The sequence below is a fragment of the Mytilus edulis genome, chromosome 4, assembly GCF_963676685.1.
Source record: "Mytilus edulis chromosome 4, xbMytEdul2.2, whole genome shotgun sequence".
Taxonomy (NCBI): Eukaryota; Metazoa; Mollusca; class Bivalvia; order Mytilida; family Mytilidae; genus Mytilus; species Mytilus edulis.
Genome location: NC_092347.1, coordinates 75,975,122 through 76,000,204, shown reverse-complemented (window position 1 = coordinate 76,000,204; position 25,083 = coordinate 75,975,122). Strand labels below are relative to the sequence as shown.

Below are 25,083 nucleotides of genomic sequence, written 5' to 3'. Positions count from 1 at the left end.
TAACCCTATTATTCACAGGCGAATTACCTTTTGTGTGTCTAGATTTGCACTCGAGTTATCTCCCATGAAAATGACGTCACAGACGTAAATTAACAATTTTGGATATTCACCTTTTCAACGGGCCATAATTGTATATTATTCAATGGATTAAAATCATATTTGTATCTTCAAATACATGTATTAATTTTGAACTTTATTGACATATATTTGCAGGTTATAAATACGTCTTCCAACCTAATTTAAACAGAGCAACATGTAGTATCACTCGATACCAACCCTTTATATTTGAGACGACCGGAAATAGCGACTGCATCTTTTTAAAATCACTTTGCAACAGCGAAGGTCAGACGACATATGAAATAGGCAACACATCATCCGACAGAACATGTATTTGTAATACCTATAATGGATATGCTTTTGTGACGAATGAAAGAAACCAAAGCTACTGCAATCCATCACGTGAAGATTGCTCCTGCTATTTGGACATTTCTCCGAACAACGAAACGGTTGTATTGAAAGGTGAGTATATCTTACTTCTTGCAAAACAAAATGAAATAGTTCCGATATCAAATCATGTGTTTTACAGATTAAGATAAATGTCTTTCAAACATACTATGAATTTACTCAGTCATATGTTTATTTGATTCGGGCTATAAGATGCATCATCGTGCAGTTCTAAAATGTAACCTTGTCGTTTGTGGATATCAAATCATTAATCTCAATGAATTATATTTAATCGCAGAGGTTGTCATAAGAAAACAATAAAAAAAAAAATTATAGCAAGCAAATCACTGCAATGTGGAAAGACATATTTTACTTATTACAATTGAGAATGCAAATGGGGAATGTGTCAAGGAGACAACAACTGGACAAAAGAACATTATCTTATTATTGTTCAGATTAAGTTTTAGTCAAATTAAGAACGGAAATGTAGAATTTCCTTTTTTTATCTTAGTTTTTTTTTTTTTTTTATAAAAAGCAATTCTTCATAAGAGTAAAAAGTAACAAAATAACTACAATACACCAAGGAAAATTCAAAACGGAAATTCAATTATAAAGAGCATAATCAAAGGCTCGAACACACCAAACAAACTATGGGATGTATGCGCCAAGACAATATGATATTACCAATTAAACATTCTTACGGTACATAACCTTTCTTTAAATTGCCAATTTTCAATGAATGCATTACAGATTTTCTTCTAAAATATCACTTTGGTTTTCTTAATACCTTAAATGATAATATTATTTGGTACCTCTACCATACAATTATAATGCAAAATCATGGTCAAGAAAATCTATAATAAAATTCATACATGTATTTTAGTTTAGGTTTAGTTTTTAGTAAATCTATTTGTTTCATGAAGCTAAAATGAAAATCATTATTAAAACTTCTGTTTAGTCATATGTTCTTTTCTTCAGCGATACGCTTTTGGTGCTTATTGGTTGAGTTTTTGGATAAACAACTACATAGCGATCTCTGTTTATAAACTAAGAAATATAATGTGTATGCAATTGACCGTTTGATTTCCAGTTGTTTTCGAAAGTTCAGTGGTTCTATCAAGGCACTGCCAGCTCCTCCAGCAATAAAAACTGGTCATTTAAGAATAGTAAAAAACTGGCGTAATTTAACAACAAAAGCAATCATTTTTATACTACTAATATTTTAACTACTTATGAAGTCAATGTTTAACTAGCATCGTTGCGAATATATACGATTTTTAAATTAAAAATTAACTGTAAGTTAATGCAACTGTAACATATAACTTTTTACAAGAAAAATACGTACTTTTGTGTTTTAAATTGGTTTTTAAAATTAGCAAAATCTTTCATAGCACTGAAAGAAATATGTTTTTTAGTTATATGGTGATTTACAAATGAGTGACAGAAAATTACTGTTGTTTCCACTCAATTTGATCATCTTAACCTGCATATCTGGACTAGAATACATCGTTTAAATAACAGACTTTTAACCGCCGTTCTTAAAGTTTTTCATGTTTCATAACATAACATTATTATTTAGAAGAAAGGGAAACTTGTAAAAGTTGTCCATCCTTTACTTTTCAAAGTGCACGTATGAATATTTGACGAGCGAGCAAAAAAGCCAGTACAGATGATATTTTTTTTAATTGTACATTCTATAGCCGTTTTTTAGGTGGATGTATAATACATTTAAATTTACGGTCATTGTCACGCTTCTTTAGATCGCAGTCGGGATCTAACACTCATATATAAAATTACTCAAAGTAGGAGTTGAGTACAGTACTCGTGTAAATTTAGCAATTCATTGCCGAACTATTGACCTATCATTAATTTAAGTTGGCAGATCTATTCAATATCGTTAGTTGTTTACCCTAAAATTCCCAACTAAAAGCTTTATCTGTTCGGACATTTATACTGTCTCATACAAAACTCATGTTAATTTGTTTTCTCCAAATTCAACAATTGAGGGAATAATTTTGCGATCAATAATCCCCATTGTATACTAGTAACTGCTGTAGGTAGTTTGTATATGTTGATATTTATTGTTCGTCATCATTTATTCGTCTTGGTGAAATCATCGATCTAGTTTAAGATTTGAAGAACATTTTTTAAAATCACTTCACAGTAAATATCATACTCTAGTAATGGCTAAAGCCTCGGTCACACCTTGCCGGTTAGTACGAACGAATGACTAACGAATAAAAGTTGTCCGTTCACGAAACTGTTATTCGTTGAATTGTATTGACCAAATAAAACGGACGCATAACAACGAATGCATAACGGACACACATCGAATGTGCAACGAACGAGAAACGGAAACGTACCGGACAGAACGGATGTCGAACGTACATCCAACGGACGAGTACCGCATAAAACGAACATCTAACGGAAGCCTACCGGATAAAACGGATGAACAAGATATACGGAAAAATAAAAAAATAATACATGTTTGTAAATTACATAAATATTCAGAAAGTTTCTGTATAACTGGTTTTGGTTTGTTCTTAAAAATGCCGCCAAAGGGTAGTGTATTGCCTGAATAAGTGCTGCTTGATAGTGAAGACGTGCTCTTACTCTAAGATCTATTATGAATAATAAGAATTCATGACACTAAAGAAATCTGCCATACAAATAATTGGCATTTCTGAAATTTTCAATATGCATTTATCCGTTTAGAATTCGTTAATCATCCGTTTCATCCGTTATACGTCCGGTAGAAGTCCGTTTCACATTCGTTCAACATCAGTTTTATCCCTTTAACGTCCGGTAGAAGTCTGTTGGTGAATTTATTTTCCAGACCTCCAACGGATGTATAACAAACCAGTAACGGATACAAAACGGAAACGAAACGGACGAGTACCGTACAAAACGGACGCCTAACGGATGTTCAACGTACATTTTATCCGTTGGAAGTCCGTTCAAAGTTTTGAGCATGCTAAAAAATTTCACCGGACAGAACGGACGTCGACGGATAAAACGTACGCTCAACGGACATGCAACGGATATGGACGGACGTCTAACGGATAAGAACGGATTGAAAAATGTTATCTGTTAGGCGACCGTTCGAGCTATCCGTAAAGCCTCGGTCACACCTTACCGGATAGCACGAACGGACGACTAATGGATGAAAATAAAAGTTATCCGTTGACAAAATTGTTATCCGTTGGGAGTCCGTTGATGTACTGACCGAATAAAACGGACGTGCAACGAACGTGTAACGGATGCATAACGGACACACACCGGATATGTAACGTACGAGAAACGGACACGTACCGGACAGAACGGATGTCGAATGTTCATCCAACGGACGAGTACCGCATAAAACGGACACATAATGGAAAAGTACCGGATAAAATGGATGAACAAGATATACGGAAAAATCAAAGGCGACAATAATAATACATGTAAATCGCATAAATATTCAAAATGTTTCTGTGTAACTGGTTTTGGTTTGTTCTTCAAAATTCCGCCAAAGGGCAGTGTCTGGCCTGAGTAAGAACTGCTTGATTGTGTTGATGTGCCTATACTCTAAGATCGATTATGAATAATAAGAATTCATGAACCTTAAAAAATCTGACATACCAATAATTGGCATTTCTGACGCGAAATTTTTAATTGGCATTTATCCGTTTCAGATCCGTTCATCATCCGTTTTATTCGTTATATGTACGGTAGAAGTCCGTTTCTCGTCCGTTCAACATCAGTTTTATCCGTTAAACGTCCGGTAGAAGTCCGTTGGTGAATGTATCTTCTAGACCTCACACGGATGTATAACGGACAAATAACGGATACAAAACGGAAACGAAACGGACGAGTACCGTACAAAACGGACATTTTATCCATTGGACGTCTGTTCAAAGTTTTGAACATGCTCAAAATTTTCCTCCGGACAGAACGGACGTCGACGGATAAAACGTACGCTTAACGGACATGCAACGAATATGGACGGACGTCTAACGGATAAGAACGGACGTCTAACGGACATGAACGGATTGAAAAAAAAGTTATCCGTTAGGTGTCCGTTCGAGATATCCGGTAAGGTAAGACCAAGGTAAGGTGTGACCGAGGCTTTAAGGTGTGACCGAGGCTTAACAATTTTTTTATAAAATAGTTTTGATATGCATATTTTATTGGACGAATTGTCTTGTTTATATCTTACTGCATTACAAACTTAATGCAAAAGCTACTTTGAAAAATAACACAATAATAATGTTTAAAAATTGAAAGGAGAGAACAAATTAAAACTATCTAAATGCAAGTTATAGTCACAAACAATGAGACATTTTAAAGATAAAGAGAAAAGTGACAAATAAATAAACTTACAAGACAAACAAAATAAATTATCACATATTCATAGCTATATATTCTTTTCAGACTTGAAATGCCATGATGGAAAAAGCTTTAACAAAAGCTGTTTGCAGGGAGACGCGTGAGTAGTTCTGATTAATAAGTTTTTTTTTTATTATTATCCATTCTTCAGGTTGCACTTTGTAAATACAACTGTTTCTCAAACCTCGCCTCTTTTAAGGAGATTTAGAATATTCATAGGAAATTTATTTTGTTTACATACTGGTTCCCAGTTATTCTCTCTGTGTTCCATCTCATAGAGACATTACTTGGCAATGTTACCAGTAAATATACACGTGCATATTGTTGACATTGAAAAATCTGTGGTAACCCTTCATTCGAGGTATGGGTAGTTAAGAAATTAGTGTTAGTTTAAACTCTGAAAAGTCCAGGGTATATAAACGTTGAAAATATGCCGCACAGCCCTATATTTTTACCTTTGAAAAAAAATTGTAGTGCATATGAACTTTAAATTCTAGGATAAGATTTTTTTCAAAACTTCATAGTAAAAGTGGTTCAGTTTTAGCCGTAAAAGGAGTTTCTATGGGAAATTGCATTGTCAATATTTACAGAAATGCAACCTATATAGGGTAAAAAAAGAGAACATTCAGAATTTAACTTAATTTGCTTTATCTCACAGATTTTAAAGAAATTAACTCAAATATGAAGTTTAATAAATATTTCATGAAGATTGATAGAATCCTGAGCCTTAGATATGACGACTCAGCATAAATTCACAGTTTACAGTGTGCATAGTTTACTTAAAGTCCTGAATACAAAATTAATCCATAATATTTGCATATATGTAAGTCAAATTGTTAAGAAGAGTTTATATTTACTCTTCGCAGTCATTGACACTCATCGATCCTTCCTAAATATTATTTATGGGGTGTTTGTGTCCTGTCAATAACCAAAAATGAAGCCGTAATACATAAATCTGCTTTTTTGTCACTACGGCATAAAAAATACAAGCTAGAAATACAAAAATATCTCAAGAAAACTTACAATAGTGTGTTCTATCCTGAATATGTACTAAATATTCCAAATTGCTAGAAACAGCAGAATAATTTAGGAAATTTGAGGCCCCAGGGTAAAAAACATAGAAAATTGCCTACCCCCTTGGTCATAAAACAAATAATTCAACTTGTAAATGCTATGATTTTATGATTTTTAAGTTCTTGATATAGAAAACAATAACTATGATTGAAAGTTATGCAAAAAACAGATGTAAGCAGTCATCTCTTTAACATTTTAAGTGAATTTATATCTCAGACTGGTATCGGCATACATACAACTATTGCAAATATGGCTTTGTTTGAACAGTTCTAGTATATTGTGTCTATGCTGAGCCGGACTCAAACTAGTTTAACCAGGTGACTGCAATCGCAATCTCGATGAATATATAACGAACACAACTTGTTTGATAAATTGTAATTAATATATTCCACCAGAAAGGTTACAAGTAGTCAGTAGATTGGTAAACTGAAAGAAATAAAAATACAATATTTTACAATGTGTACGAATTAAATATGAAAGTTAAATACAAGATTATTAATCGTGTCAAAAACGAAAGTAGAATTCACAGTTCACTTCTCGGAAATAAACAACTCACAGTTCGTATGTATTTATAAATCACTTATCTAAAAATATCGGAGTTAAACAGAATAATTTATCACAGTTTATGAATGAATCAAACGTACTTGACAGTGGTACGTCTCGATTTCCTCAGAAAGTAGAAAAGTCGTCCATTTTCCATGCGTTGAAATATTGAAGCGGACGGTGTCACATAAATTAAAGGTGGTCGATAAATGCGGTGATTTAAGAAAACGGTCCAGTTCAATTTGTTCCGGATAAAAATGAAAACATGTAATAAACATTAAATGTGGAACAGAATACTCCCCGTCTGATGTCTAACTGATATCACTATTTCAAATATATCACACACTTGAATATCTGATTATTTAAGTCCAAAGTATCACTATAAAATTAATTATACACAGTCATTCTCGATGAGAAGAATCATGTCCACAATCGGTCGTGTGTAGACGGATGCTTTTCCATTTACGATTATACGTACTTCTGCTTTCCGGACATGTTCATCGGAACCTTTAAACGATTTTAGTATAACTCCTATTGGCCATTGAGTACGGCAAAGATTTTTGTCCTTTAGGAGAATAACGTCTCCCTTGATAAGATCACGGCGATCTTCGGTCCATTTTCATCGTGGTTGTAGTAACGGCAGGTACTCTTTCCTCCAACGGGACCAGACAACACTGGCCAGAGCCTGTACACGTCTCCATTCGGCTAGACATAGATCCCGTTTGTCGAATTCTCCAAGCTGATCTGAAGTGAAGATGTAATCGGTCTTTTGTGTCAATAACATAGCTGGTGTTAAGATTAGCGGATTCTCTGGATCTGTTGATACTGGTACCAGAGGTCTTGAATTGATTATTGCTGAAACTTCTGCCATGAATGTATTTAGAACGTCATGCGTAAGACTCCTTCCAGCTGCGTTGATAAGCATAGAATCAAGTATTCTCCTTGCGATACCAATCATTCTTTCCCAGGCTCCACCCATGTGGGATGAATGTGGCGGATTGAAGATCCAAGTTGTACCAGAATTGTACAGAAAGTTCTTGAAGGGTCCATCTTCGACGTTGATTGAGTCAATCTTAAGATCGTCGATTGCGCCAATAAAGTTTGTTCCACGGTCGGATCGGAAAATCTTAACTTGACCTCTGATAGCGGCGAATCTTCTGACGGCGTTTATGAAGGCGGAAGAGCTCATTTCCTCGATTAGTTCGATGTGAACAGCTCTAGTCACTAAGCATGTGAAAAGAATTGCCCAACGTTTTGAGTTTGCGTATCCACCACGTGTTTTACGTGAAACAATTGTCCAAGGTCCAAATGTGTCTATTCCAACGTTGGTAAACGGAGGTGACGGTTCAAGACGGTCCTCTGGAAAATCAGACATGATTTGACACTCAGTTTTTCCTCTTAGTTTGCGGCAAGTCACACATTTGTGAATGAGAGAAGAGATCAAGCGTTTAGCTCCGACGATCCAGAATCCTGCGGAACGAATCGCTCCATCTGTGAAGTGGCGACCTTGATGTTTTATCTTTTCATGGTAGTGTCGGACTAATAATATCGCTATATGATGGCGTCCAGGGACGATTAATGGTTTCTTTTCACGGAGGTTTAAGTCAGATTTGGCAATACGGCCTCCTACTCGTAACAGTCCTCGTTCGTCCAAAAACGGATTAAGGTTAGCTATCGGGCTCCGCTTATGAATTTGTTCCTGACGTTTAATGCAATCTATGTCATCTCCATAACCTTCATATTGAGCGGATATTAAGATGAAATTTTCGGCATTCAAAAAGCCTTCCGGAGAAGTCACTGGTGCTGCCTGTTTTGACCCGTGTAAACGGGAGAAACGTTCTAAAAAGGCTATCGCTCGCACAACTGATGTCCAGTTGGAGAATCTGTTGAATCTATCAGTTCCTATACCTTTACGCTCAGGTGTGGCAAAGGTTTTTGCAACATTAACAATTGCACGTATTTCTCCATCTTCTTCTGGGTCTATTAGCTGATATATGTTCTCAGAATTCTTCTGTTCTGAGAAAAGAAGTTGTCTTGGTCCTAATAACCATTCACTGCTATGAATTTCGTGAGCAGGTACGGACCTAGTTCCCGAATCTGCGGGATTACGGCTAGTTGGTACATAATTCCATTGATTTGGAGAGCTAAATTTTCTTATTTTCTCTACTCGATTGGCGACATAGATGAAGAACCTTCTTGTCTCGTTACTGATGTAGCCTAGGACTACTTTACTGTCTGTGTAGAGTTTTACGGTGTCTATGTGTAAATCTAAATTATCCATGATGGTCTGTGTTATCTCGACTGCTAAAACTGCAGCAGATTGTTCAAGGCGTGGGATAGTATGACCACTTGTTGGTGCCACTTTAGCTTTCCCAAGAATGAATCCTATGTTTGGTTCACCACTACAGTCGTGCGTAGATATGCAACAGCTGCTATGGCTTTTTCTGATGCATCAGAGAAGACATGTAACTCCTTCGTGGCGGTTTTGCTGAGATATGGCACGTAGGTACGTGGAATGCGCAATGTTTCGATAGCAATTAGAGTATCTCTCCAAGATTTCCACTCATCTGCTGTCTCATCAGTGAGAGGTTGGTCCCAATCGACGGTTTCTGGTACTATTTTCCTTAATAGGAGTTTCCCTTGTAAAATCACCGGAGCCAAAAATCCCAGAGGATCGTAGAGACTGTTTATCGTTGATAAAATTCCTCTCCGAGTGATCGGTTTGTTTTCTGATGATAATTGAAATAAGAAGTTATCAGTGTTTACGTCCCAGCTGAGACTAAGACTACGTTGTAGAGGTTTGGTGTCGCATTCTAAGTCTAGATCTTTAAGATTTGAAGCCAAATCACTGGCATGAAATGCAGACATAACTTCCGCACAATTAGAGGCAAACTTGTGAAGACGTAAGTTTCCATATTTTGCTAATGCTTGCTGTGTGTCCTTCATGAGCTTAACAGCTTCCTCTTTAGTAGGACATGATGCAAGACCGTCGTCGACATAGAAGTCTCTTGTGACAAAGCTAGTCACGTGACTGCCAAACTCTTGTTCTGATGCTTGAGCTGCTTTTCTGAGTCCAAGTGTAGCAACGGCAGGTGACGGACTATTTCCAAAAACATGAACTCTCATGCGGTATTCGACAAGGTTCTCTTGTAGGTCGTTGTTTATATGCCACAAAAATCTCAGATAATTTCGGTGGTCTTTCCTTACTACAAAGCAGTGAAACATGTGTTGAACGTCTGCAGTTACAGCTACCATTTCTTTCCTGAAACGCAGCAGTACTCCCAAGAGATCATTGGTCAATTCTGGACCTGTAAGCAGGACGCTGTTAAGTGAAACTCCGTTACATTTGGCTGAAGAATCAAACACACCTCTTATCTGATCAGGTTTCTTCGGATGATAAACACCAAACAATGGCAAATACCAGCACTCCTCAAGTTCGTGCAATGGTGGAGCAAGCTCTGCATGATTGTTGTCTAGGATCTTACTCATAAATGTAAGAAAATGTTCCCGCTTAACTGGGTTTCTATTCAGACTGGTGTCTAACATATTCGCACGATGTAGAGCTTGTTGTCTGTTGCTTGGCAACGGCTGTCTTGGCACTCGGAACGGTAACGGTGCTACCTAACTTCCTTCCGAGTCTCTCACAAATTCGTTGTCCATCTGCTTCATGAACATTTTGTCTTCATATGACATTCCAGGCTTATCATCGTCCTTTGTTTTTTCAAAGAGTGGCGATTGTAAATCTTTCTTAACGGGGTCTGTGTAGTTTTCCCGAATGTCAAATTTGCTTGTACATGGTTGAAACGTTGAAGGTTGTCCTGTAGGTAAAATGTTGGTTATTTTGACATTTAACTCGAGAGGCACATGCTGCTTGTTAATGCAGGTTTCTCCTATCACTACCCAACCAAGTTTCAATTGTTGTGCATATGGAGTTCTGGGTGGTCCTATGCGCTGATCGAGGACATGGCCTTGTATCTTGTAGCCCTTGTGGTCCACTTTTCTTGGAGTCCGTACGGTAATTTTTCAACAATAGGATTTATCCCGGACGAGGAGTCAAAATATGCTAGCAAACATCCCAGCTTGGGATTTTCCTTGTGATATTCTATTTCTGATAGAATGTCAGACAGTTCGTAGAGACGTGCGTTGTCCTTATTTGTTAAGGTAGGGAATTTTGCAAGTTTAATCTTGAGAGAGGCTTCCAACATTTCTGGAGCACCATACCGCTCGTCAAGCCTCTTCCATAATCTTTGTATACCTATGGTAGGATTATTAGCGTTCGACGCTCTTATGCTAATGGCGTGTTTAGCAGACTCTGGACCGAGCCACTTGATCAGTAAATCGATCTGTTCTGAGTCAGAGACTTGTAACTCATCAGTCACGTTCTTGAAGCTTCCTTTCCAAGTATGAAAGGACTCTGCCCGATCGTTAAAGCTTGTTAATCGGGAGAAAAGCAAGTCCTTGCGTAAAAGGAATCTAGTTATCTCTGATGTAAGGTTGATTTGTTGCTGGTGTGAAACAGGGATCTCTTCTATAAAGTCTTGTTTTGTGCGTAAGACAGGGATCACTTCTTTAACACCCTGTTTTTGATGTTCAGTAGGGCTCTCATCTGAAAGGCCTAGTTTTTGTATGCCGGTTACTAATCCCAGATCTGGGATAAAGGTAACTTCCGGTGACTTATTATTGGAAGGCAAGACAGCAGATGTCTGTGACAGCAAGTTGGGTGCCACGGATGGCACGAACGCTGGTGCGTCGTGACTCAGCTCGATCTTAACAGGAATTTGTCTTTTCCTTTGAGGTTCTGTTACTTCCTTTACAACAGTTGATTCAGGAAGTTTATTGACGAAATCTTGCACGCGCTGGAGCGGGTCTTCCGTTTCGTCAGGGAGATCGCTAACTGCTTGGCTGCCGTCGTCTTCCAGGATACGAGCCTCGGCTTCTGCGGCTGCAGCTTCTCTTTTTGCTTCGAGAATGTTCATAGCGGCCTTAAGTTCGGCTTTTTCTCGGACCGCACGTGCGGCTTCCTGTTCCATTTGAGTTTTCATGCGAACGGCCGCCTGTTCTTTTTTAGCTTTGATGTGCTCTTCCTCCTGTTCAATTCGAGCTTTTCTATGTGCGGCCTCTTGTTCCGCTTCGGCTTTTCTATAAGCGGCCTCTTGTTTTGCACGGATAGCTTCTTGTTCCATTTCGGCCTTGATTTCTGTTTGTCTATATAGGGTCTCTTCCTGTAAAACGGCCTCCTGCTTAAGGAGGGCAGCTTCTTGCTCGGCAAAGGCTATCTTTGATATAACGGACTCTGCCTTGGCACGCTTTCTCCTAGCTAGGCTCGACATGTCGGAGGCGTGTGAGCTCCCACTGTGCGAGCTTTTCTTGCCTTTAGATGTCCTCGTTTTTGTTGATTTAGCCTTTGTCAAGGTAAGGCGATGTTCGTGCAAAGCTTCAATTGCCAGGTCAACTTTAGACATTCGGATATCCGTTGATAATTTGCAGGTATCAATGTCTTGAAGGCTGTCTAATGTTTTTGTACTTTTGAGAAATTGCAAGTACTCGTCTGTGAGCCTGCGATAATTAGTACAGGCTTGTACAATTTTATCTTGTGCTGTTAACAATTGCTGGAGGTCGTTAGGAGCCTTGGTTGTTTCTAATAATCTAGATTCTAGGTTTGACCATAGGGCCTCTAAGTCGTTATAGAACTTGTCACGTTTTTCTATAAAGGCTCCCTGTCCCCTTTCGGTAAGTTCACGTACTCGATTAGTCTCGGCGCTTTCACCTAAGTTTGTTGTTTCAGACGGATTTTCTTCTGGTTCTTCAGTGACATCTCCCTCGGGGGGCTGAACTTCTTCTTGTTGTTCCTTGTGACTGAGATCCATGATGTAAATCAACTATTTGTAGGCAGTGTTAGTTCAACGTTGTTGGTTTGCTGCCTAGGACGCACAAGCTGTGTTGCGTAGTCTCAAGGTAACAGCTACGAACGATGCTCCGTTGTATTTCCTGTTCAGGAGATGTGTAGGCAAGTTGTTGTCAATTTACTATGCTGAGCCGGACTCAAACTAGTTTAACCAGGTGACTGCAATCGCAATCTCGATGAATATATAACGAACACAACTTGTTATATAAATTGTAATTAATATATTCCACCAGAAAGGTTACAAGTAGTCAGTAGATTGGTAAACTGAAAGAAATAAAAATACAATATTTTACAATGTGTACGAATTAAATATGAAAGTTAAATACAAGATTATTAATCGTGTCAAAAACGAAAGTAGAATTCACAGTTCACTTCTCGGAAATAAACAACTCACAGTTCGTATGTATTTATAAATCACTTATCTAAAAATATCGGAGTTAAACAGAATAATTTATCACAGTTTATGAATGAATCAAACGTACTTGTATGTCTCGATTTCCTCAGAAAGTAGAAAAGTCGTCCATTTTCCATGCGTTGAAATATTGAAGCGGACGGTGTCACATAAATTAAAGGTGGTCGATAAATGCGGTGATTTAAGAAAACGGTCCAGTTCAATTTGTTCCGGATAAAAATGAAAACATGTAATAAACATTAAATGTGGAACAGAATAGTGTCAGATATATGATTACAGATGATTCTGTTGTGACAAGAATTCTAAATTGACCATTTGAGGTAGAAAATGTGAAATGTTATTGACAAATAGGCATACAGTTAGATGTGGAGTGGAGACAGCGGCTGGATTGGATACTTTATATGATATTGAATGTTGTAATGATTGACTGTTAAACATTACATTTATAGTATTCTGATTTGCTTTCAATATGTTATTAAAACAGTTTTAAACAGGTTCTATGCATTTCATATCAGACAATATGGAAATAGGTGAGCTGGCAATAATTAAAGTCTCCTTTTCAAATACTTTTAAAAATTGAAACAGGGGAGGGGGTATAAAATGTTTCGTAAACAAAAATTAGATTATAAACACGGATTTGTTTCAGGCTATAAATCTGACAAATGAGTATTATTGTGAAAAAAACTGATTTTAAAGAGTTTTCTATTTGAATAAATGTTTGTATAGGTTGCGCTTTGTAAATACAGCTGTTTCTCAAACCACGCCTCTTTTGGGGAGATTTAGAATATTCATAGAAAATTAATTTTGTATGTATGCTCTCTGTGTTCAATCTCATAGAGACATTACTTGGCAATGTTACCAGTAAATATACACGTCCATATTGTTTACATTAAAATCTGTGGTTACCCTTCATTCGAGGTAGGATAGTTAAGAAAATTAGTGTTAGTTTAAACTCTGAAAAGTTCAGGGTATATAAACGTTGAAAATATGCCGCACAGCCCTATATTTTGACCTTTGAAAAAAAATGCAGTGCATATGAACTTTCAATTCTAGAATAAGATTTTTTTTTAAAATTTCATAGTAAAAGTGGTACAGTTTTAGCCGTAAAAGGAGTTCCTATGGGAAATTGCATTGTCAATATTTACAGAAATGCAACCTATAGTTATTTCATATAAAAGATTGTTTGTTCAAATAAGAACTTACATTTTATAAAATTTCATGTAATTGAAAAAACATCTGGATGCTTAAATAAGATACCTTTCCCCGTTACGCAAAATACGATCTACGATTGTAAACAATCAAGAACATAGGGATTACATATTTTGAATGAATCGAAACAAAAAAGTTCCAAACTGAACAGAAGAATAATATATTCATATAGATAAATCTGAAGAGCTCTGTATTCATTTGGGATGTATATCAACGCAGGTTGTGTTGTAATACGTTAAATTTGGGCACCTGTGTAGTTATAGGATTGTTATTGCTCACATTGCACAATAATATTAAGTTTGGATGCACAGATATGCAGGATATTAAGTTGTAAATACCTAAGTTGTATGTTTCATTGGTCTCTCTCTCTTTCTCTCTCTCTAATAACTTTTTTTTGTAATTTTAGGTCCTCAATGCTCTTCAACGTATTAAATTATAAGCCTGGTACCTTTGATAACTATATATATGTTTGTTTATTGATAGGTTGAATAAATCACAGGCATTAAAGAATAACGACTTTGACAACTACAAATACAACCAAGCTTGTCCAACAAGTAAGTCGAAATATGAAAAAGAAATAATTATCTTATAAAACCATGCTTATTGAAAATTGGTTTGTAAGTTTATATTTCACTAGATATTTTTATTATATTTGATTAGCTGTTCAGTCTTGTATCAAATAACAGGACTCTGTGATATAGATTTATATAATAGTTCTTCAAAAACTGGTCATTATCGTGAATGGTTTGTTGTTCATGAATCAACGCTTATCCATTGGATCTATAACAAACTTTTGTGTTAATGTTTTTCAAAAACTAACGCCTGTTCATAATTAGAAGGTATTGTAAGTGAGTTTATTTCATATCGGTTAAGAATAATCTTCTATCACTTGATAAAAAGGGGCCACATGCCATTCATTATTTTTCAGTAATAAATTCAATCGGTCATTAACCGAGCAAAACGGACTAGAAAGCCGGTCGTTAACAAACTTTTACAATATAATGACCGGTTGGGCGTGGTTTCCATCGGATGATTACCGTTGCGACATGGTTTCTTTGTTCAGAAGAGAGATGTACCTTTAATAAAACATTACCTGTTTTCAATATTATATTTAAGTTGTTGAATTGTTTACTATATGTTTTCGTTAATTATAAAATTATAGAGAACTTGATTAAGTATTTATATACTGAACAATTGCACTAAAATGAAAGGTAGTATTACTAAGACTGGTCCTCACTCTTTGTCATAGAAATAATACAATTAATCGAGTTTGCTTTAGGCATTTTGAAATTATGTGAATTTTCCAAAACATGGTTTCTCAATGAAATAAACATAATAGTTCTTGAAAAACTGGTCATTATCGTGATATATGGACTGGAAATGGAAATGGAAAATGTGTTAGAGGATCAACAACCCCGCAAACAACATACAGATAGTGCATATGATAAGTATTATTCCAAAAATTTTAACAAGAAGCCTAATTCTAACATATCACGATTTTCTAGCATAGGAATTTGCGAACTAACATTAGTAAAAGTATGTAGTAAAACAGATGAAATCATATCATATCAATTTATAAAAAAAAATGAACTTAAAGAATGTAATCATTTTTTGTTTCAAATATGTGGAATAACCAACAATAATCCGATAATAAACGACAAAACTCGCTTTTATTACACAAAACATCGACAATAACATACAAAACAAGAACAAACAAAAAGTTGAAAACTAGAGAATAGGGACAACAGAGGATTACAGGGATTTGAACATTAACAGTCAGGTCCTTACCATTAACTCATATAAATTAACCATGAAACCTCGTGGCTACCAACTCATACTATACATTTGTCTGTTATGTATATATAAAGGTACAAGCCTTGTGTGTTTGGTGTACCGATGTATATTATATATTCAATTATATCTATAAAATAGACTTTTAAATCGTAAACGATTGGTAGCCCAGATGTTTTTGTCGATATGTTGATGTTAGTAACACGTATTATAATTCATGGACGGGTTCGATTCCCAATATAGGCATAAAGAAATTACAAAAATTAAAGGTAAGTTTTTAAAATAATTCCGTTAGTGAACAGAAATCAGTCAATTAGTCAATTCAAACTTAATGAAAGAGGAACGAAAGATACCAGAGGGGCAGTCAAACTCAAAACCGAAAATAAACTGACAACGCCATGTCTAAATATGAAAAAGACAAACAGATAAACAATAGTACACATGACACTATCAACGTATATTTGTTCCGAATAATATTTGTTCCTTTGGGAAACAATATTATAATAATATATGTTCTGCGGAAATTCTGTCATGGAATACTTTTTCCATCTGTATTATATTTGTTCCACTGATATTAGGAACTTATATTATACGTTAATGAGAATGATTCAGTATAACAAATGTTCCTGTTATACTGAAGTTTACACCTGATTGATTTATACAGTTTTTAAATGCTGATTAGTGTTTAAATCACAAAAAGTTTTAAATGCTTTTATTCTAAATCAAAACAGGTTTTAAATGCTAATTATATGATTATTATGTAATTTGAAAAGTGTTAATGAGTTAGATTTATAAACCTGTACACAACACCTGAATGTGTCATGCTGAAACATGGAGGCTGAAGAGTACGAAAATATATTTATGTTTCTGAATGATGGAACCTATGTTGAAGGTAAGTTATTAGGTTAACAAGTTCAGCTGTGAAGTATAAATGTAAATTATACTATAAAGACGACATAAATGAAAATATGCATACCTGTAATTGTGTATAATTTGAAATGATTATTTTATGGCTACAACATTGTGAACAATTATTTCCCATTTCATGATACCTGTTCTTATAATTATTGTCAATTCCAATTTACCATTCTGGCATTTGTTATGGATTGAATATAATAATGTTTTTGGGTAGGAAAATATATTACATTATACTTTTATCCAATGGGAATAAATAATACATAATACTTTTTCCAGTCGAAATGAATATTGCATAATTCTTTATCCAATGGGAATAAATAATACATAATACTTTATCCAATCGGAATAAGTAATACCTAATACTTTTTCAATCGGAATAAATATTACATATTACTTGTTCTAATCGGAATAAATACTACATAATACTTTTTCCATTCGGAATAAATAATACATAATACTTTTTCCAATTGGAATACATACTATATAATACTTTTTCCTATCTGAATAAATACTAAAAATGATGTGGGTGACTCTATATTTATAACTAAATCATCATATGATGACAATAACATGATTAAAGAGAATACATTTGATTTAGGCATTGAAGATTTGTTTATGCCATCACCCTCACCCACAAAGGAAAAGGATACCGATGATGAACACATTAAAACTGATGAAGTGAATGAATCCAGCCGTGTATGCAGGCCAAAGAGAAAACTTAAGGATAGGAAAAATAGTATTTACGAATATTTCACTGTTCTCAGTAAAAAATCTAAATAAATAATGGACATCAATTTCAGACTGATTTGTGTTAATTATGTTAATAAAGCAATTTCTCGGGATTACTTTGATTTTAATGAATGATACCAAGTATATTTCAAATTTTCAAAATGTTAAAAGTCAAAATTTTATACCAGTCATAAGATAAAAATTACACCATAATATTTATTCCAAAGATAATTTATTATGTAATAAAACTTTCTATTGGAATCTATTTTATGTGATATAAATTCCGAGGCATCGGTCTTTTTAGTATGCTTCTGAAATAAATATCACATAACATTTATTCCAATTGGAATTTTTGATACATAATAATCTATCTTTGGAATAAATATTATGGCAGAACTTATATTCTGTGACAACACAACATAGAAAACTAAAGAATAAGCAACTCGAACCCCACCAAAAACTAGGGGTAATCTAAGGTGCTCCGGGGAGGTAAGCAGATCCTGCTCTACATGTAGCAATGAAATTAGGCTCACAAAGGAAACCCTAGAATATAATCTGGACGGATTTTGGAAGCAGTGATTCTAGAAAAAAAATCCACAGTAAATTAATTGACTGGTTTAAGAGATAAATAGCTAGGTTATTGTCCTCAAAATGGGAAAATATTCGTCTTCAGTTAAGGTTTATATGCAGCTTATAGTTTTTTGGAACTATCACCAGGTAAATTATTGAACTGATGACAGTTGTTACCGTTTGAGCGGATTTAATTATTAATCCAAAATAATAATTGTGATCAAAGTTTAATACAGTTATAGTGTAGTTTGACGTGTCTGGCGTAAATTGTTTTTTTTTTCGTGACGTCAAAGAGCGATATATCGCGAAGAGATGCATTTTCCGTCTGATCTTATTTAAATTTTAATCAAGTCCATGTCCGATTGTTTTTTAAAATGACGTAGGATTTGACTTCCAATGAAGATTATTTGTATCGATGAATAAGTTTAATAAACATCATAAAAAGTTGATAAAAATAATTTATTTCCAGAGCATTCTTATAAAAATTTAAAATACAATTATATAAAGAAAATTTTACAAATGCTTTTTCAAAAATCTGCTTGTGTTTATCTTCAGGAAACATAAAAGTAAGGTATGTTTATCCATAGAGTATAACTGTCTAAATAAACGAATCTATAATTAAATGTCTCAATTTCGACCCAAAGTTTCTCTTAAGGAAACACAAGAAGGTATATGTTATTACATATTTGAATTGACTAGGTACAGAATAGCTTGTATGCAAATATTATTGAAAAAAAAACAACCCATGGCATCAAAACTGTCTCTTACCTTCGTGTCGTATGCGGTATTATTATTATTATTATTTTTATTTTTTTCTATTTTGTACAAAGAATTTCAGAAAACTTCGCCGAACATTTTATGATCTGTCCATTATCATGATATTAGTTTAAACATATTTATTCATCATCAATACAAATATATAATCATACAAAATACACAATAATAACAGGATTCAGATATTACAATGATATGGAACAAGAATAAATAAGTTACTATGTAACTGAAAAAGAAAGGAGGAAAAAAATAATTCTAAAATAATGAAAATAAATACAACAAAAGAAGAAAAAAAAAGTAAAAAGAAAGAAAAAAGAAAACTACACTGAAATACTATACACATGTTTAGATGAAATGCAACTTTGTGAAAATAGTGAAAATAGTGAATAACAATTTATCTTGTAAATCTCTTGCACTTAAGTAAGAATTTTTGTACTTTTCCAAAAATATCCTTATTTTGGTCTAAATTCAGAGCTTGTGATCCAAATAAAAGTAAATCCGTGTTTAGTGTGACTGGATAATTAATTGAGAAAATAATGTCATTACGCAATTCGTCATATTTTTTACAATGCAATAAGAAATGAGCTGTAGACTCGATCAAACCACACGAGCAGTTTGAAGAATCTACTAGATTTCGTTTGAACAAATGTTCATTTAGAGAACTACAATTCATCCTTAACCTGTCATGCAATACTTGACCCATTCTTGTACCAGTGTAGTAAAAATTAGGGCATTTATTATTTGTTTTTTTATGCGACTTTTAAAAATGCTTAAAGACGTAGAATTTCTCGTTTGGTCTGGTAACTTATTCCACAATTAAATAGACGAAGGAAGGAAATAATCGGAGTATAGATTAGTTCTTGTACGAATTTCCGAAGTATTTTGAGTCTGACGAGTGAAATGGTTATGTAAATTAACTATTTGATTTGGTACCAAGTTTTGTAAATAATCTGGAGTTTCCTTATTCACCATTTTATAAAACATAGTGAGCTTATGTTTTTCCCTTCTTTCCGAAAGTGTTTCCCAACCCGTTTCCTCATAGAGCATCTGTATCGAAGTTAATTTATTCCCACCTGTTACAATTCTCAAAGCTTCAATTTGAACATTTTCCACTTTATTAATCAAGTATTGGGTTTGATTATCCCAAATGACATCCCCGTACTCGATATTGGTCGAATATATGAAAAATACATTTTTTCTAAAGTGAACCTATTCAGTATAAAACGCATCTTCCTAAGGATATTTATTCTATTATATGCACGTTTAACTATATATTCAATATGAATATTCCATAACCCATTATTTGCAAAAATAATACCTAAATGTTTATGAGTAGAAACTTCTTGAAGATCGGTGTCATTCATTTTTAAGATCGGATGACTAGGTTTTATTGATTTTCTTGAAACAATCATGGTGTCTGTTTTTTGTGAGTTAAAGTTTACAAGCCACTTAGAGGACCACATATGAATTTTATTCAGATCTCCATTAAGAATTTCAGCAGTATTATCATGATATTTAGTAACTTGTTTAAATTTTAGGGATCCTTATACAAATATAGCATGCGTACAAATGGTATTTCGGTCAAATACCTCTTGTAAGCATGATATACTTGTATAATTCCACAAAATGTTCTTTGTGTCCATCTTGACATATTTTTTATTTTATCCTGCACTAATATACAGATACGGATACAGCCCTACAGATATCGATATGCTGTACCTCTATACTATACAGATATTGCTTTTAAGCTCCGACCACTGCCGGACCAGTGTTTGATGAACCTGCGTGACCTCAGCATGTGTATTGCTGTCGCATTCCAATGCGAACTTACGATTACTTTTAAACATTCTGTTTATTTTCAACCATTTTTTTTACAGCAATAAGAATTAAACCAATGTTCAGACTAACCTGAACAGCAGTAATTTTTGAGACACTCATCGATTTCAAACTTAAATGTTTAACAAAATCAATCATGTCAATTTCAGTATGCATGTTTAGTGAATGTCAAATTCGGTTCAAAATTCTGAAACGTAGGATAAATTGTACACTTTTGTTGCAAATTGGACAATGTTTTCTTGTTTGTTTTTACTGTTGAAATCAAATGTTATGTTAAAATATATAAATACTCACCTTGGGCGATGAATTATAGTTGACCATTTGAGATACTTTTTTGCGAAACCGTCTTCAGCTGAATGTGTGATTTTAATATTACTACGCGAGCATCAAGGGATTTTAAATCGAAAATAAATGCAAAAAATGCGAGTTTTTGTTTCTTTCAGAGCTCAAACAATATACAGAATTCATTGAAGGATACAGACAATAACTGTTAGTGTCTTTTGATATCAGCTGTATTTGTACTCGACTCGAAACAGGAGCCATAGCTTGCTAAAGCTACCATTTCATCTGTTTCTTAGCCGCGTACAAATACAGCTGATATTTAAAGACACTAAACAGTTCAGTATTGTCTATGTAATCAATTTTAGTTTCTTATGCACAGTAACCCTCCGTATATCGCATTTTCCTGACGTTGATAATGCATTTTCGTGGAGTTTTATATATGACGTCTTTTAAAGTACAATTAGAATACAATTCTATTTCACTCGTCCAATAAAAATACAGTACTGTCACATAAGGTGGAATTTAAAACATAAGTTAAACGTGGTATTTTATGTAGGATAGATTTGTAAGTGTTCTTTGCTTTGATTAGAATAATTTTTTGTCATATTCATTTACATTTATATCCGTAGCGGATTCTGTCGACATTGCACATGTCAAATTTTACCGTTTCCGATTGTTTTCTTGAAAAGCTATTATTCAGAAAAAGACAAGCGCTGCTTACACAATATTTCGAAACGTTGACTTTTATATAAAGCCGTAGTTGTAGTTTGTAGTATTTGCTATTCATTAATGTTTTTATCAAACATAATATTACGATAGTTAGTTTTTACTTTGTAATTAATCATCATGACGTCACGTAAGGACCTTTCAGAGCTCACTAAACGGTATGTTAGCTCATGTTGAAGGCCATACGATTGATAAAATTGCTCATATCTTGATATCAAGTCTCTACCTTTCTAGTAATCAGGGCAAATGTTTAAAATCTGAAATTTCAAATTGATGCAATATAATTAGAATAGAATTAATCTAGAAACAAAATAAGATTGAGTATCGATAGGGTATGAATTTCCTTTTCGAGTTATAAGATATTTTTTTTAAATAAAAAAAGGCTGCGTTTGAATAATACCTTATATGTTGAATTTTCATCATTTGTGTATCAAATTGTTATGAACTTTTATGAGCAATTGAAGTCTTCAATAAAATTAAAGTGGTTGATATTGAGCAAAATATGTACTGGTACCCTGTAGCGAAGGGGAAAAAAGTCCAAACATCTGACAAAAATTCCTAAACCTAAAATCTACCACTTTATAAAGGTATGTTGTTCTTTTTGAAGATGAAAACACTTTTTTATGAAATTATGAAATAAGGAATAATTAAGGATGATTTGTTTAACAAATCCCCAAAAGATCAAAACATTGCCTAAATGCAAGTTTTATTTTCAAATTGTATGCATCGAAATTGATTATATTACCATCTTAGTATTTTAAAACAGAGAGGCGGAAGAAGAAAAAAGACTTACCGACAAACAACAGTACATCAAACACAATAAAGAAAACTAAAGACTCAGCAACACGAATTCCCCCAAAACTGAGGGTGATCTCAGGTTACCCCGGAAGGATATATTAGTTCCTTCTCAACATTTTGTACAAACCCGGTACTAAGTCTAATTTGGAACGGAACATTCGTGAAAAGGGGATAGAATTGTAATTATTTCATCCTCACCATTTGAACTCTTGGTTTGATAGTTTACTGTTGAGCAGGAATTCTCTATCTAAGAAATCATGATAGGTAATATAGCCCTGAAATATTGTATCAATTCAGAGATATATACCTACCCTGTATGCAGTCTTGTTGGAATGTTGTTAAATAGAAATAGAACGTTTACAATTTGGAAGCTCAAATAATCTCTTATGTCGTAAAATTTTGTTTTCAACGAACCCTCATCTTCAATTTCTAAATCTTAGTAAAGATATGAGACAGACTTACTGTATCTATTCACTCTTGTCAACATATTTTGAAATATTTAAAAAAAAAACACCTTCTTTATAGTTGAAAGTGAATAATAGGGACACTAGGGACACTACTAACTTCTTTCATATCATTCTAATAAGTTCTGTATAAAGTAAGCTTCATACTAATAAAGGAACAAGTTCACAAGAAGAAGGCACAGTTGGTTCCAATTGTAATGCATGTACAGTGTCATTATACAGAATTGAAATTATTGTGAATATCTTTGATATTTTTTAAATTATGATTCTGACACTTCAAAACACTCACTTCAATCTCCCCAATACATTAAATCTAGTCTTTATCCTTATGTCTCGTTCGAGATAAATCCGTAATGTATTTGTTGCTATTTTCTGCAATGAAGCAAATTAAAATTATGTCTTGTAATGCTTAAAAGACTACTTTAGGATAAGACATATAATTGTTGAAATAGTGTTTTATTTTTTAAGTTATTGCAATAATTAAATACATATACATATTGTAAGAACGTTCGATTTCCGCTAAACAATTCGTCCGACCAATGAGGTAGCATATAACATTTCTTCCTCCAAAGACAAAGCTAGATGCTGATTACTCAAAACTACAAAGAAAGGGTTTAAGAACCGTAAACCGGGCTCCTGTAACTTAAAAAAGAATTAGTATGTATAATAAACTATTTAATTTAAATCAACCATGAAAACTATGCATTAATATATAATTACATATAATTAATTTTGCAATTTTCACTGTTTTTATGTATTATTTACAATTGCAGATGAGTATCGTACCAAAGCAGCTACTTGTATTTTGATACTTGTTTTGTTGTATCCTGGTAAGTAATGTACATGTATAAATAAAGAGCCTAGAAAATCAACCTAACGATGTTAGAGTAGATCTGATTTGTAACTTCCTCTTCGAGCGGGGATTTAATCTGTACTTTTTATTTCTACCTCCGACGACAACACCGCCTAGCATTGCACAGACACCTTCTTCCATTCACGAGCCGTGTTCAAAATTCAAAACACATTTTATTAATTACACTATTAGTTATTACTTTATGATATGGTATAAAATTCAACAAGAAAAATCGATTCGGTTTGGCCCCAGATGACTTTTAAAATGTTTATATTATTGAAAAAGCTCCCAATTATCTTCCTTTGGTGCAAAAATGCCATTTTTGGGACTTAAAATTGAAATATCTTTTTTTAACTCATCGGTTACCTATTCTTTTTATTATTGTTTTCAAATAAGCTGTACATAAACTAAAAAATTATAAAATTCAAGCGATTTCTGTAATTTCGTTATTTTTTTATTTCGATATTACCTCTATTTCTCCTATTAGTTCAACAGAAAAAAGGGACATTGACAAAAATGTATACTTCTTTCGGAGGCAGATTGTGAGCTTAAATGAACGATGACCTCATTTTTTATTTCATTTTTCTATTAAGGATATGATAAAGTTCATTTATAAAGAAAAATATAGCGAAATCTTATATTAGGAAAAAACAAGTTGTTAAGACCCGCAATCCCCCTTAATGGGCTAAGTGTCAGACCACCCACTTTCCTAATCCAATTAAGTGTTAAACTAACTGACAAAAATACACTGCTGTTGTCATTAATTACTTTTAAAACTAACAAACATATTTCCAAAAATGAAACATTCTCGAAAATAGATCGCACGATATGCATACGCGGGAACCAGTGTGATTACAGGGTAAGCGTCTTTTAGATCTGTTATACCTGTATTACCTGCTGTGCGGAAGCATCCCGTAAAATAGTTCAATCTTTACTAGGACACAATCTATAAAATTGCAGATTATCCGACGTAAGTGATTTAAATATCTACTAACGCGAAGCCTTATCACTAGTGAGTCGATATTTTGACACATCAAAACGCCATTCACGTCTACATAATAGAGGGACGAACGATATCAGAGGGACAGTCAAACTCAAAAATCGAAAATGAACTGACAACCCCATGAACTCATCAGTGACACTCGGATCAAAATAGTAAGAAAACCAAAACAAGAACGAAGTTGAAAAGCATTGGTAATTTATAAAAACAACCATATAATTGAAATTCATGTCGACACCGAATTGCTGACTACTGGGCTGGTGATCCCTGATAATAAGTCCATGTACTGCGCAACTTCACTAGCATACCGTATTAACTGAGAAATTGTAAAACCAATAAATTAGAAGTTGCCAATAGAACAGATGCAATCTTCTCGTTTTATATTAG

General features: G+C 34.0%; 3 protein-coding genes across 3 annotated transcripts in view; 1 reads left to right on the top strand and 2 right to left on the bottom strand.

Moving 5' to 3' along the window:
- Positions 1-7,048: 7,048 nt before the first annotated feature.
- LOC139521531 (uncharacterized) lies at positions 7,049-8,710 on the bottom strand. Its single transcript, XM_071315007.1, has one exon. The coding sequence runs from the start codon at positions 8,708-8,710 to the stop codon at positions 7,049-7,051; it is 1,662 nt and encodes a 553-aa protein (XP_071171108.1).
- A 104-nt stretch (positions 8,711-8,814) lies between these two features.
- On the bottom strand, positions 8,815-9,975 carry LOC139521530 (uncharacterized). Its single transcript, XM_071315006.1, has one exon. The coding sequence runs from the start codon at positions 9,973-9,975 to the stop codon at positions 8,815-8,817; it is 1,161 nt and encodes a 386-aa protein (XP_071171107.1).
- A 6,602-nt stretch (positions 9,976-16,577) lies between these two features.
- Positions 16,578-25,083, top strand: part of LOC139521529 (uncharacterized) — a 58,141-nt gene continuing 49,635 nt past the window's right edge. Inside the window, exons 1-3 of the mRNA XM_071315005.1 lie at positions 16,578-16,638; positions 17,245-17,427; positions 23,617-23,673. Of these exons, the coding sequence (XP_071171106.1) occupies positions 16,578-16,638; positions 17,245-17,427; positions 23,617-23,673 (301 nt within the window). The remainder of the gene's footprint in view (positions 16,639-17,244; positions 17,428-23,616; positions 23,674-25,083) is intronic.